The 16,079-nt window shown below is 35.2% G+C and overlaps 1 protein-coding gene and 1 pseudogene across 1 annotated transcript; both read left to right on the plus strand.

The window, feature by feature from the left end:
• The first annotated feature begins 1,196 nt into the window (after nt 1–1,196).
• LOC120150961 (amino acid transporter AVT1D-like) lies at nt 1,197–7,553 on the plus strand. The gene is made up of 13 exons (XM_039163532.1): nt 1,197–1,435; nt 1,550–1,827; nt 1,975–2,189; nt 2,297–2,320; nt 2,427–2,607; nt 2,696–2,912; nt 3,025–3,160; nt 3,298–3,463; nt 3,613–3,656; nt 3,760–3,822; nt 3,908–3,999; nt 6,124–6,656; nt 6,763–7,553. Exons 1-13 carry the CDS (start codon nt 1,239–1,241, stop codon nt 7,551–7,553), a joined length of 2,937 nt encoding a protein of 978 aa, XP_039019463.1. The 5' UTR covers nt 1,197–1,238.
• A 1,232-nt stretch (nt 7,554–8,785) lies between these two features.
• Nucleotides 8,786–11,020, plus strand: LOC120150812 (annotated as a pseudogene).
• The last annotated feature ends 5,059 nt before the right edge of the window (nt 11,021–16,079 follow it).

The raw sequence follows: 16,079 nt of genomic DNA on the forward strand, positions 1-16,079 counted from the left end.
ATAGGAATGTTAATAAGGTGGTTTTGTGGGATGCGTACCACTTCGCATCCAATTCAGCAAGGATGAATAGAAATTTTATGAATGGCAGAATGGGGATGAGAATAGAAAATAGATCCATAGTAGGTGATGAAATATGTATGAATGTGACTCTATACTCATCTCGTCCCCGCTTGTTCATAATATATAATAAACATATTTCAAAAAAAAATAGTAACATTAGTGTTGCATGTATCGATTGATTTCTATAATTTTTGTATTTGTGTTTATATGAATATTATGTACGAATTTTCTAAATTCATGTTTGATTTATATTTCAATTTATCAATTAAAGGGTTACAATGATTAATTATTGTTTTTAAATTAGTGATGGTTGGAATAATATCATATATGTTATAAGAGTATGTGATGGGAGTTTGGATAGGTATTTCATACTTCTTTTATAAAAAATATTTATATTTATTTAACTGATACTTATAAATATGTTATATGAAATGAGTTGTAGTACATGTATAATGGAGATTAAGTGAATTTTGGGACCCTCATAGATAGTGAAGTATCTTAGCCAATTAATAATGAATGCACACATATTATATTGTTTGAACTTAAGACTTCTAGTGACAACAACACTCCCTTTTACTCCTAAAGTTGATCAATGAGTTCCCTAAATTTTAAGGCTAAATAGCTAATAAACCCTTATTTTGTGAAGTTCAATAACTTTACCCTTCTTAATGTTTGATTCTAACAAATGTCAAATAGTATATCTAACTAGGTTAAATTGTACCCAAAATCAAGTAGCAGATTATAAATCCTACCTAGTAAGGGAAGCAAAGTTGGAGAAAGGTGATGTGGCAAACGAGGAATATGAAATGCAACCCACAAGTTCGGATCTCCTCAAATGGTTGCTATTAATAGTGAAATCATCATAGAACTGCCACGTGTTCACTTCGACATTCATATGACACAAATGACCAGATCCATGCATTCCAATTGCATGCATGCTGTAATCATCACCCCATTGATTATTTTTTTTCATCATGAAAAAAACGTAGAAGAAACAAACACAATCAATCCACCTTTTATCTATTGTTTTGACTCCATTTTGTATTACAGAAATTTAATTCCTCTGGAAGTGAAAAAAGAACATATCCTTCAGTTTCGTTGTGCATTCGGTGTATATATATATATGTTTGTGTGTTAATTTTGTATCAAGAAAACAAAATAGAAAAAGAAGGGAAGATATGAAGATTGATGAGGAAGATATTGGTGTTGGTTTAGATCGAGAAGATGCATTCCAAACAGACGATGAAGAAAACCGAGCCGAAAGGGTATGTGGTCACGCTGAGGATGACACAGAATCTGATTTCACCTTCCCATCCCGAAATTCGTCAAACAATTTCATTGGAGCTAACAATTCAAATTGGCCTCAAAGTTACAGGTACAAACATGACTGCAGATTGTTAGGATGATAATGCATCTTTAGGCTTTTATGATTGTTAAGAATCTGCATTACAATATTGAAACGGGATCATGCCTCGTTGAATACATGCAGGGAATCAATGGATATGCTCAAAGGTGCTACGCCTCAATCCCTTAGTTTCCTAAAGATAAGTGGTGTAACAGGATCGGTGGGCAGCACCAGCTCCACTTGCAAATATCCAAGTCTCAATGATGAGTTTTCTTCCCTCGGTAATCCGCTCGTTTTCGAGGCGGTTTTGGATGAAGAAGCTCATACCCCTAATCTCATAGCCTCTCAGCAAAGTATATCTATCAATGGATCAATACCACCATTAGAGAATCAGTGTTCATTTATCCAAGCACTTATTAATGGTAATGAACCATGAGGGAAAACGTAACCATATTGTCAGTTTTCAGCTTCATAGGCTAAAAGTTCTATTTTTGTGCCTGATTTCTGATTATAAACGAAGATGCTAAAGGAGCTCCACTAATTTTAGATCTTTGTTTAATTTTATGTAGGAATCAATGTTCTGTCCGGCATAGGACTCCTTACAACTCCTTATGCAGTCAAAGAAGGAGGGTGGCTTAGCCTCACATTACTCGTAATATTCGGTATCGTTGCCTGCTATACAGGGGTTTTATTAAAGAGATGTTTAGAAAGCTCTCCTGGTCTGCAAACTTATCCTGATATTGGCCAGGCTGCTTTCGGTGTAGCCGGTCGCTTAATGATATCCGTAAGTTGATCATTATTACAACATATTTGTTCAATGTTACTGTGTACACCTTTGTTTGTACTGAGAGATGTTATGCCAACACTTTGGTCTTAATATCTGAATTGCAGGTGATCTTGTATGCAGAATTATATGTAAGTGCAATGATTTCTTTGTCATTTGTCAATTAAGTTCTCTGTTTAATATGGTTTCCACACCATGTTCTGCACTAAAATTTGAGCAGCACCCTCTGATCTGTAGGCGGCATGTGTGGAGTATGTGATAATGATGAGTGATAACCTGTCGACGATTTTCCCGAACACCGGCATGCATTTTGCAGGAATATATCTCGATGCTCCTCAAGTATTTGCAATCATAGGAACTCTTTTTATTCTCCCAACTGTTTGGCTTCGAGACCTTAGCTTGCTTTCGTACCTTTCAGGTTTATCTTCTGCTCCCACCTCCCCAACATGTTTCATAATCCCATGTTTTAACATATGAATGTTAATCTTGAACCTTAAATTGTTCAGTTGGTGGAGTTGGAGCATCAATTTTAATGGTGCTTTGCTTGTTATGGATCGGAGTTGATCATGCCGGGTTTCATCAAGGTGGAACCTCCCTTAACCTCTCAAATCTTCCCATCTCAGTTGGTATATATAGTTTCTGCTATGCTGGCCATTCAGTTTTCCCAAATATATATTCTTCCATGAGAGAGCCCTCACAATTTCCTTTTGTTCTTATAGGCAGGTAACATGAAATTTCACCTTCTTATAGCTATAATCAAAATCATTTATGATCTCTTATTACAAACTCTTTTCGAATTATCAGTCTTGTTAACTTCTTTTGTCCTCTTTTCCAGCTTTACGTTTTGTTGGATCCTTAGCACAGGGATAGCAATCTCTGGCTTTCTGATATTCGGTGACTCCGTTGAATCTCAGTTTACATTGAACATGCCCACAAATTTTTTGGCTTCGAAAGTCGCAATCTGCACTGTGGTATGTTAAACAAGACTGATGCTGCCGTTTGGTTTCTGGCAGTCCTGGGTCTCTGTTATTACTTTTGGTTTAAGCAATTAAATGGTGCTGCTCATTGAGGTTAAGTATTTTAAGCATGGTGTATACATTCGTTTCAGGTTATCATAACGATATCGAAGTATGCCTTGACGCTTACTCCCATTGCATTGAGTCTCGAAGAACTCATATCTTCGACGTGGTTTAGATCTTATGGTGTTTCAATACTCATCAGAACAGCTTTAGTGATTTCAACTTTAATCGTCGCGATGAAAGTTCCTTTTTTCGGTAATAACATATGGTTCTGATTATTTGTTTGGTTACTTTAGAATAAGCTTTATAAGCCCTAAAGTTTAACTGTTTTTCTTTTCTTCCTCTCCAAGTAAAATAGATTACTAAAATATGAACTTGGTCCTCATGTGTCTACTCTTGTGCAGCTTTTGTGATGGCATTGGCAGGATCTTTGTTGGCAATGTTGATAGTAAGTTCCTCATTTATAGATTACTAACACACGAACTTGGTCCGAATATGTGTCGGACATAAGTATTTCTGAACCAATTTCTCCGTCTAATATTTCATGGCAGACGGTTGTGTTCCCGTGTGCCTGTTATCTGAGCATACTCGGCGATCGGTTATCCAAGTTACAAGTAAGAATCCTGAGCTTAGCTTATCCAGGATTAAGAAAAATCTCTGCAATGCCTATTGCAATGAAAATGGAATTTGTGTTTTCAGATTACGGTGTGCATTTGCATTGGTGTTCTGGGTTTGATAATTGCTGGTCTGGGCACATATGCTTCGATCATAAGAATAGCAGGCCAACTTGGGTGAGGTTTTTGCCTTGTTCCATTGTTCAGATGATGGATACATAACTTCAGTTGTAACTGACTTACCATTTACAGTTCCATCAGCTTGTAGGCAGGTTCCTGAGTCTTTTTATATACAATATCCTTGAATTATTCTAGCTCCAAAAAAACCCATCAATTGTGCTACAGCATGTTACTGTATTTTGTTGAAACATATATAAAATCATACTATATCCATATTAAGAAAATGCCATTTTTCAACCACTGCAAGTTTATTTCCCGAATCTGGAGAACGTATTTTCTTTGAATATTTTAGGACGATTATAAGAGTAATATATGTTCAAAATATTTTTTAACCATTGACAACGCTCACACGTAGATGTCAGTACACGAACCCAAGACCTCTAAGAAAAAGAATTACTCTATTTTATTACTGAAATCACTAGATTCAGAAATTGCATTTTCTGATGCATAAGAACATTTACCTACTACAACCAAAGGGGATTCAGTCGGTTCTTCCGGTTGTAGTACCCCACGGTTTTCATGAGCTAATGAATACGACTACGGTCCAAGAGTCGTGCTTTATCGTTTATTTATATCTAAAAATGTTTTTTTAGTATGAATCAAACGATTTCGATGGTAAAAGAATTATTATTATTTGTTTTATCTTGAACGTTTAATATTAAACAGTTAATAGTTTATTTTTGAAAAGATATTTACTTTTACTTACCCCAAATTAATAAAACAATGATTTTTTTTAAAAAATAATACTATATTTTTATTAAATAAAAAGATAAAGTATAATAAAGACAATACAATCTCAACATAGAAACTCAAAAAAAAAATGAATAAACATAAAATCAAAACATTTTCTTGAATACATGTTTCATCTTTTATGAAAATCTAGCAACTATCAATAAATTTCATGTCTCTCTTCGAGTCTAGACACAAGATTAATGAATCCAAGGAGATTGAGAGGACCAATATGATAGATTATTCTGTGAACAGTTTTGAATGTATCGATAAACTACAGTAAAAAGAGATTTAATTATACGAGACTGTCGATTTTTCATAATCAGGAGATGTGTCATAATAAATGTAAAACGTAACACCAAACTATCATAATGGTGGACAATATCATATCATACCATCATAAACATAAACAAAAATCAATACTTCAAATATATGCAAAAAGAAAAAAAATAAAAACAGAAGGGTGTTTATCTATATTTAAATTAAAAAATTAAAAAAAGAAAAATAAAATAAGAACCAGAGAAGCGACCTTATTCTATTAGGCCAGACTTTTTTTTTCCTAAAAAAATGAGTTCAATTTAGATATGATTTTTTTAAGAATAAAGTCGGGTCAAGTCAGATTTAGATTTATATTTAGATTCAGAGTGAAAATATCATGCTCGACCCAACTCGAGAATAATAATATATATATGACCTTTATCTATTTATGAATAATTATTATAATACTTGTCTAGCTATAATTTTTTAATTAGATCCATATTTTACCTAATAAAATAAGAATTATATATATGTATACATATATATTCGTTTTGAGTCTGGTCGGGTGTAAAATTTTACCTTAAAAGTAGATTCAAATTTTAATTCGAATATAACTTCTCTAAATCCGAGTCAAGTGACAAATAAAAAGGTATTATATTCGTATCGAGTTCAAATGGACCAAAACTCCAATCTAACCCCAGACCATCTCTAATTTACATATATATTATTCTTTAATTTAAGAATTACAAGTAGTTTAAATATTACTTGAAAAAATACTTATTATAAAAAGTGTTTAGGGTTCAAATCAAATATAGATTAAATTATATGTGGTATCAATATTATATATGAGAACGGAAGCTTTTTATAATCTGAATTTTGAATGCACAATTTAGATGCAAGAATGATAGTTTTTTATACTCTAAATTTAAAACTCATCAGTTGTTAAAGAAAATATTATTTTCATTAAAGATTTCATATTCGAGTAGTTGTGTCTGTAATGACTAAGAAAATTTATGAACAAATATTATCTTATAATTACCACATAGTCGCCATCACTAAAATTTTGGTTAGAAGATTGACCAACATTATTCCTGAGTTAGTCACCCTCAGTCAAACTGCTTTTGTAAAAAGCAGAGATATTATTGATAATACCCTTCTTGCCCAAGAACTGGTCAGAGATTATAATAGGAAGAACATTTCTCCTCGATGCTCCCTCAAAATTGATCTTCACAAAGCCTTTGATTCTTTACATTGGGGATTCATTTCTGCCACTTTGAAAGCCATTGGTCTTCCAAGCCTCTTTATTAATTGGATTGAATTATGCTTCTCCACTGCTAGATATTCTATTGCTTTCAATGGGAGTTTAATTGGCTATTTCAAGGGAGCCAAGGGTATTCGACAAAGAGATCCACTGTCTCCTTTATTATTTGTTCTCTCTATGAATATCCTTTCGAATCTCTTAAATCTGGCAGTTGGAAAAAATCTTTTTGCTTATCATCCTAAGTGTAAAAGAAATGGAATTACTCATCTATCCTTTGCTGATGATCTCCTAATCTTCTGCAAAGGGACAGTTGACTCTTTTCTTGGAGTAACAAGTGTTCTAGACATGTTCTATGAAATGTCAGGACTAAAGTTAAATGCCTCAAAGTGTGAATTATTTGCTGCATGTAAAGTTAAATGCCTCAAAGTGTGAATTATTTGCTGCATGTATGACTACCCCTGTTCTTAAGGAAATTCATGCTCTCACTGATTTTAAAATTGGGTCCTTACCAGTGAGGTACCTAGGCATTCCTCTTGTGACAAGGAAAATTTCTGACAAAGATTGTGTGGTTCTCATTGAAAATATTAAAGCCAAATTACACCAATGGTCTACTAAAACTCTTAGTTATGTTGGACGATTGGAACTAAAAAGAGTTGTCCTCTTTAGCATCACCAACTATTGGTGTAGGAAATTATTTTTGCCTCTCTCTGTCCTTAAGAAGGTCGAACAACTATGCTCACGTTTTTTCTGGAAAGGATCAGACAGATCTGCTTTTGGAGCACGTGTAAGCTGGCAAAATATATGTTGTCTTAAATCGGAGGGAGGGCTCGGTATTAAGGACCTAAAAACTTGGAACAGAGCATGTATGCTCTCTCTTATCAAGAAAATCCTTGCGGGTGAAGGCTCTCTTTGGGTGGCTTGGCTAAAAAGCTATATTCTTAAAGAAAACGATTTCTGGAATGCTGGAATTCGCCCTTCTGTCAGCTGGAGTCTAAAGAAAATCTTCAAACTAAGGCCTGAGGCGTTCTCCATTCTGTCCCCTGGAGCTAAATCAGTGAGATGCATTTGGGACTCTATTTGGGTAAGACATCCCCTGGTTACTTGGCAGAAACTTATTTGGTTTCCTTTTCATATTCCAAAACATAGTTTGATCACTTGGATGGCTTTCATTGATCGTCTTCCTACTAAAGCTAGACTACTTCGTATGGGGCTTATCAATGATAGCCACTGCATGTTTTGTGAGAATCCATTGGAAAATAGAGACCATTTATTCCTTCACTGTCCTATGGTTGGTTTCTTATGAAATTATATCTTCCTTCTTTCTGACCTTTAATTTAGAGCTTGCTCTTGGGAAGTCTTTATCACGTGGGCTTCCTCTAACTAGAAAGGAAAATCTTTACTTACTGCCATTATGAAGACTGCTCTTAATGCTTTGATTTATATTCTTTGGGAAGAAAGAAACAAGCGTATGTTCCAAAACAGATCCAGAAATACACCTGATCTTTTTAAAGCCATCAAGGACATTGTTGGATCCCAACTTAGTGGTAGACTTCTTAATAATGTTGATAGTGTTAATACACATCTTTGCAACCATTGGGACATAGTTTAATTTTGATTCTTTTGTAAGTAGTTTGTCCTGATGTTCTTTGAACACTGATTTTGTAATTGTTTGCTCTTGGGTAATAAATTCCAAATTATCCAAAAAAAATCACCACATAGTCACATACTATTAAAAAAATTATCCAAATTTAAAAACATAATTTATTTAAAAAATCAAATTCAATATTTTAAATCATATATTGAATATCTAAATTTTCATTCTAATTATTCAAATTAGATTGGATCCAAAATATTTCAAAATTTATCCCAAATTTATCAATATTTATAAAAAGGTTGATTCAAACGCGTTAAAGTTGATCCATATTTTATATTTTAATAAAAATAACTTTTGTTTAATATTTACGTTTCATTAAATTTACAAATGTAAACAATTTAATATATTTTTTAATATTTATATTATGATATTATATATTTGGTTTCCATATTGCCACCAAATTACCTAACATACAATATTGAAGTCCAAACTGGCTCATATGTTAAACAAGTATGATTTTTTGACATCATTTTACTTGATCTCTGTCAATCTGAATCAAATTTGTCTTTGAACTTAAATAAATATACTAATTATTTTCAATAGATTCTGCGACCAAATTTCATTGGGTTAATGAAAGATTAATCAGCAGCAGGTTAACATCAGAAGCTGTTAGATCAAGGATCTGGACAGTAAGGAACAACCGACTCACTAACCAGATTGTCTTAATCAGCAAGTATGAGAGAATTAGGAAGTTGAAGCAAAGAAATCCCAATGCTCATACACGTCAACACCACCAAATTGAATACCTTGACCAGCAGGCATCTACTTAGATTAATGCAACTTGCTGCTGAAATGGCACCTAATTAACAAACCATACGATTTGTGTTTGTCCCTCGTTATAAAACCAAACATCTCTTGTTCTCTCTTTTCACCATTGTCATTTTCCAAATCTCAGACAGTTTCCAAGACAAAGTTCAACGATGTCTTTCCAAATCAGAGTTGATCTGTTTGCATTATCTGCTCTTTGGTTATTGCCAGAGATTGCATTTGCAAAGCATGCAGCCATTACCAGGCAGTACACGTTCGATGTACGTATGATGATTTGATCAGCTCGTTGCGAAAGTTTGTTTCTTGTCTCCACTCATTCATCTGTTTTTTTTTTCCTTATGGATTTCGTGTAGATCAAGATGAAGAATGTGACAAGATTGTGTCAATCGAAGAGCATCGTGACGGTCAATGGCCGATTTCCGGGGCCACGGATCATAGCCAGGGAAGGGGATCGTCTGGTTATCAAGGTGGTCAACCATGTTCAATACAATGTCACTCTTCACTGGTACGAAACAAAACCTTTTTTTTTTGTTCCGACCTACATTACTCGGCGTTGTTTGTTAGTTGTTACTCTTCTTCTCAAAGCTCCCATTGATGATGAAACAGGCATGGAATACGGCAACTGAGGAGCGGTTGGGCGGACGGACCGGCCTATATCACACAGTGCCCCATTCAAACGGGACTGTCTTATGTATACAATTTTACTGTGACCGGACAAAGAGGAACCCTGTTTTAGCATGCTCACATTTCATGGCTCAGAGTCACGCTTTATGGCCCTATTGTCATCCTTCCTAAGCGACATGTTTCTTACCCATTTCCCCAGCCCTTCAGAGAAGTTCCTATCATTTTTGGTACAAACAAAATTGAATTAAATTCTAAATTCTCGTATTTGGAAACTTAAGTACTTGCCTAAACAAATTAACATTGCTACAGGAGAATGGTGGAAAGAAGACACAGAGACAATTATCAGCCAGGCCCTGCAGACTGGAGCGGCACCAAATATCTCTGATGCCTACACCATTAATGGCTTACCAGGTCCCTCCTACAACTGCTCAGCAAAAGGTAAATATATTGTACTGATTGTTCCGTTGCGACTATCCGAATCAGATACTATGTATGGAACTCTAAACATTATTGTTGAAACAGATACGTTTAAGCTCAATGTGAAGCCTGGCAAAACATATCTTCTTAGGCTGATCAATGCCGCGCTGAATGACGAGCTCTTTTTCAGCGTCGCAAATCATACCCTGACCGTGGTGGAAGCCGATGCGGTCTATGTCAAACCTTTCAAAACACAAATTGTACTCATCAGTCCAGGACAAACCACTAATGTTCTTCTCAGGGCCAAGTCCAAGGCTCCTGGTACCACCTTTGCAATGTCGGCTAGGTCTTATTCCAGTGGCCCTGCTGCTTTCGACAACACGACGACAACTGGAATTCTAGAGTACGAGAAATCTTCATCCTCGGTCTCAAACTCCAATGGGAAAAACAAGAAACTCCCTCTTCTAAAAGCAGTACTTCCGAAGTTCAACGACTCGAGTTTCGCCATGAAATTCAACAAGAAAATCCATAGCCTGGCCAATGCTAAATTCCCAGCAAACGTGCCTAAAAAGGTTGATCGACAGTTCTTTTTCACAGTCGGGCTCGGGACACTTCCATGCCCGAAAAACCAAACATGCCAAGGTCCGAACAACACGAAACTAGCAGCCTCGGTTAACAACGTGTCGTTTGTTCAACCAAACATCGCAATCCTTCAAGCTCACTTCTTTAACAAAGCAAAGGGAGTGTTCACCACTGATTTCCCAACCAACCCTTTAATCAAGTTCAACTACACCGGCACACCGCCGAGCAACACGACTGTGAACAATGGCACCAAAGTCGTGGCTCTTCCGTTTAACACTACAGTAGAGTTGGTGATGCAGGACACCAGCATTATAGCAGCAGAGAGCCACCCTTTGCATCTTCATGGGTTTAATTTCTTCGTCGTCGGTCAAGGCATCGGAAACTTCAACCCCAAGAAAGACCCCGCGAAGTTCAACCTTGTTGACCCTGCAGAGAGAAACACTGTGGGGGTGCCCTCCGGTGGATGGGTTGCCATTCGATTCCTCGCCGATAACCCAGGTAATTAACTTATGAAACAAGTCATATATCTGTAAATAGGCATCTGATTTCGTCTGTGCTTTGTGTTTGTTGTATTGAAAATACAGGGGTTTGGTTTATGCACTGCCATTTGGAAGTGCACACCAGCTGGGGCTTGAAGATGGTTTGGGTTGTCGACGACGGCAAGGGCCGGAAACAGAAGCTCCTGCCGCCACCTTCCGATCTTCCTAAATGCTGAAATTTTCGCTACCCACATTTTTTCCAGTGCTTTACTTTGTATTTTTCTTCATTCTTTTGTCACACCATAAATAATGTAAATGTAATTTACCATACTCCATGTTGATATTGCTACCATGCACCAATCAATGGGAGTTTTTGAACTTTGTAACAATGACATTTCACCATTAGTTCCTCTTTTTTTTTTTTCTGATGGACTTCTTAATTTGTTTTTCTGTAAATAGTATTAAATGGTCAAATTTAATCAACTAATCAATTTGTTAAAATATAAAATATATATTTTTCAATTTAATTTTTATATTTCTAAGTTAATTTTACCTCTCAAATAATTAAAAAAGTGAAATCATTATTTTTAAATAAAACTTAATCATTACATTTTTAACTTCTATGACGTAGTAATATATGTATTTTCCATGTTAATTTTTTTTAATTTTAATTTTTTAAATATTTTCTAAATTCTAAGTTATTTATTGATATAGTATATATGACTATAATAGCACACCAGCATAAAGAATATATTGACTACTACATAACACTATCAAAGATTTAATATTTTATAGAATAAATAAAGATTAAATTGAAAAAAATATAAATATTGAAAATTAAATCTGTAAATATATCAAAGATTTAATTGAGAAATAAGTACTCAAATTATATATTTTATTGATTTAATTAAAAATAAGTATTCAAACTATATCTTTTGTTCATTTTAGGTGTCTAAAGTTTTTTCTTTATCGAAATAAGTGTCTAACGGTTTCTACATTACCATTTAAGGTTACCAGCTCTTAACAATTGTTAAAAATATCTCTCAACCACTCAAATATGACACAGAGTCATGAGCAAGATTAGATAATTGAATATAGTCATGAGCAAGATTAGATAATTGAATATGCTCAGGTTAAACCCTCTTAGCAGTTACTCTCCCCAAAGTATCAACATAATGAGTCGTAATAAGCTCCTTCAATTTTGGCATTAACCTTTTCAACTTCGAGAACAATCTTTGCATAGCATTCCTAAGAGACCTCTTCTTACCAAGAGCCTGAACAATACCCTTAAACACAACATTTGTAGTCCAACAATTGAAGAACTTAAAAGGTTTAGGCTTATTAGCTTGAATCTCATTGTAAAACCCTCACCAACCCAAGACAATTATCAGATAAACCCTGAACTTTGAATTCAAAGCTTTTCTCCCCGACATCGCTGAAGCCACAATTGGAGTTATTGCAAGAGACCACTACAGAATGATTGTTTGTGGTGTTGCGCGTAAGTTGATTGGTACTCATACGAAATAATCATAATGTATTAAAAAGGATGTTTTTATTGATGCTATTGGTTGTTAATATACTTCCTTTTAAAAAAAACACAAACAAACGAATCTGGAGAATCCTACATCCAGTGAGAGTTAATTAGCACTCTATCAAGCTTGCGAGCCAAGAAATTATCCTCTTGCTTATTGAATCAGGTAAACAGAAGAGTAGAGAAGGGATGATCTACAAGACATAAATCCTCCAAACAATTTTGAAAGTCCTCCATAATTGTAGTGTGGGACCCCATCCTCTCAAAATCTGAGATTTCTTCAGCATGAACAATTATATCAAAGTCCTCCATTCAACTATGATGCAGAGTCAACAATCACCTCTAAATCCCTAAACTGACACCAAAGACTTTTTCTATCCAGATCATTATTTCTCCCATAGACTATAGTAATGACCGTCTTATGCTCTTTAACATCTCCCAAGATAGAAATAGATTGATCAGTTTCTTGTATTACAGTAAAATTCAAATTCTTCTTTCACAATATCCATAGTCTCCCATTATTAATGGAAGTATAGTTGGAACAACAATGTCAATATGAAAAAAACATGGAGATGAACAACAAGCAACAACGTTATTCACTCTAATCATGGACTCCATAACACAAACAACCTCCATATTAGTGAGTAAAATTTAGAGTATACAACTCTAAACTTATTAATATTGGATACAAACAAGTAAACAAATTATTTGTATTATACCCACAATAAAAGACACTACAACACTTTCCAAAGACCACTTACAATTTGAAGAGAAATAAACACTCAATAGAAAGCTCACAACTTATACTCAAGAAACTACACTCAAATTTTTGGATGATGTATAACTCAAATGCAAGGGGTATTTATAGTCCTCACCATGCAACCTACACCATACAAATATTAAATTGAGAAATATTCATATTCATACATTATTACCACCTACTCCACATACTCCATTAAATTGATGTAAGCGATGACATCTTCACTTAAATTGATGTAAACAATGACATCAAATTTATTTGGGTAGGTTGTGCTTTGTAATGGACTGGGGTTGATTTTTAACACTCCCCATCAACACCAGCTCTCACTATGTTCACTATGCCGAGCTGAAAGCGAATTATTTTGAACTTGCCTAAACTCAAACTTTTTGTGAACAAGTCTGCAACTTTATCATCCGTCTTGATCTGTTTTATCACGATTTCTTCTTGTAGAAATTTTTCTCTAATAAAGTGATAGTACACTTTAACATGTTAGTTCTTGCTTGAAATATTGGATTCTCTGCCAAACGAATTACTGATTGATTGTCACAATACAATGGAACTGCATAATCTACTGGTTGATGTAGATTATTCATCAACTGTATCAACTATGTACTCTCTTGAGCTGTCATTGTTGTTGCTCGATACTCAGCTTTAGTGGTTGACAATGATACCGTTGGTTGTCTCTTAGTACACCATGAAATTGTTCCAGAGCCACGCTTAAACATATACCCAGTTGTTGATCTCCTTGTGTCATGATCTCCCGTATAGTCAGCATCACAATAACCAACTAGCCTTCAGTCTTCACTTTTCTTGTACAAAAGACCATAGTCAATTGTATTCTTCACATACCTTAGTATTCGTCGAACTGCTTCCAAATGAGTCTTCTTTGGATTTTACATATACCGACACATCACACCAACTGCATAACAAATGTCAGGTCAAGTCAAGGTTAAGTAGTTCAAACTACCTACCATTTGTCGATACATTGTCGCATCTTCTAAATCTTTTCCTTCATGTGTACACATTTTGGCATTTGGTTCCATTGGCGTCGAAATCGAATTGTATTCGAGCATTCCAAACCTCTTCAACAAATCTTTGGCATATTTCTATTGACACAAAAATATTCCTTTGTGTGTGCGGTCAACCTCTAGACCAAGGAAGTGCTTAAGTTGTCCAAGTTCCATCATATAGAAACGAATTGATAAATTCTTCTTCGTCTGAAGAATTTTTGTCTCATATCACCAGTTATGATTAAGTCATCCATGTACACTAGCACAGTAGCTAGCTTACCTCCATTGGCTTTAACAAACAAGTTAGAATCTGTAGGTGTTACTGAATAGCCACTTTTCGTTAGAAATTTAGCAATCTTACCATACCACATCCTAGGTGCTTATTTCAATCCGTATAGTGCTTTTCGCAGCTTACACACATATTCAGGATGATCTTGGCTCTGAAAAACAATTGGTTGGGTCATGTAGATCTCTCGATCTAGCTCTCCATGAAGAAAAACATTCTTCACATTCATCTGCCACAAATTTCAATCTTTGTTGGTTGCAAGTGCAAGTATGACTCGTACGGTTGTAAGCTTCACCACTGGACTAAATGTTTCATCATAGTCTAGTCTATACTGTTGAGAGAAACCATGAGCTACCAATCGTACCTTGTACCTCTCGATTGACCCATCTGGACGGCGCTTTATCTTGTAAACCCATTTACAAGATATGGGTTTCACATCTTTTGTCTTTGGCACAAGATCACAAGTTTGATTTTGCTGAAGTATATCGATCTCTTCTTTAATAGTTATCCTCTACTCAGAACTCTGCGATGCCTCTTCAAACTTCTTAGGCTCTATTACTTCTTCAATTACAGCTGCATTGGCATATTTGGGATTTGGCCTTCGTATTCTTGTTGACCTTCGAAGTTGAGATTGTGGAATTGATTGTTCTGTTTCACTAGGGCCACCTTCTTCGTTTGGTTGTTGATACATGCCAGTTTGCCAAGGATTCTAAGTCAATATTTGTTTGATATCATTACCATTTGGATCTCCTGATTCATCTGAACTTGTTTGGAGTTGAACATTATACTTTCACATATTTTGTTGTAGATTGTCTCCAAATTCTCTCGAGTCTGGCAACACCTCATTCTCTAAGGACCACCAAGAAGATGCTTCATCAAACACCACATTTCGTGATGTGTAGCATCTTCTACTCATTGGATCACAATATTTTCACCCATTTCTATGGCTGTCGTATCCTACAAAGATATATCTAACAGCTTTCTTGTCAAACTTGCTCCATAAATTATCAGGAACAAACACATAACATACACAACCAAATACTTGAAAGTAGCTAATTGTAGGTTTCATTTTCCATAGTTTCTCAAATGGTGAAACAAATCCTAACCTTGGTTGAGGAAGTCTGTTGATCACAAAGGCTGCAGTCCTCATTGTTTCAGCCCAAAACCTTCCAGGTGCGTTCTTTGCATGTAGCATACTTCGATAAATTTCTGCAATATGTCGGTTTTTTCTTTCCGCTACACTATTATGTTGTGGCGTGTTGGCACAAGTGTACTGATGACGTATTTGACATTCCCTTAGGTATTGAGAGAACTCGTTTGAGCTATATTCTCCTCCGTTGTCTGTGCGCAAGTAGCATATCTTTTTTCCCACTTCTCCTTCAGCTAACTCTCTGAACTCTTTAAACTTTGAGAATGTGTCAGATTTTTCTTTCATAAAGAAAACCCACACATACCTGGAGAAGTCATTAATGAATGTTACCATGTACCACATAGCTCTAATTAATTGTTGTTTAACCGGTTCGAACACATCAGAGTGAACTAAATCTAACGGTTCTTTTACTTTAAACTCATATGGTAATTAATGTGCTTTACCATACTGGAATCCTGCACAGACTGTGTCTATTCTCACGTCTAGTTGAGGAAGACCCTTAAGCATCGACTTCTTCACCATTACACTTAGCTTGGAATAACTAACGTGACCTAACCGCATGTGCCAT

Source organism: Hibiscus syriacus, unplaced genomic scaffold (assembly GCF_006381635.1).
Source record: "Hibiscus syriacus cultivar Baekdansim isolate YM2019G1 unplaced genomic scaffold, ASM638163v2 tig00111027_pilon, whole genome shotgun sequence".
Classification (NCBI taxonomy): Eukaryota; Viridiplantae; Streptophyta; class Magnoliopsida; order Malvales; family Malvaceae; genus Hibiscus; species Hibiscus syriacus.

Excerpts from the sequence above, each read along its gene's own strand:
- LOC120150961 (XM_039163532.1), top strand. The coding sequence starts at position 1,239 with ATGAAGATTGATGAGGAAGATATTGGTGTTGGTTTAGATCGAGAAGAT. Across the intron at positions 3,464-3,612 it reads GATGAAAGTTCCTTTTTTCG|CTTTTGTGATGGCATTGGCA; the intron begins GTAATAACATAT and ends ACTCTTGTGCAG. Across the intron at positions 3,657-3,759 it reads CTTTGTTGGCAATGTTGATA|ACGGTTGTGTTCCCGTGTGC; the intron begins GTAAGTTCCTCA and ends ATTTCATGGCAG.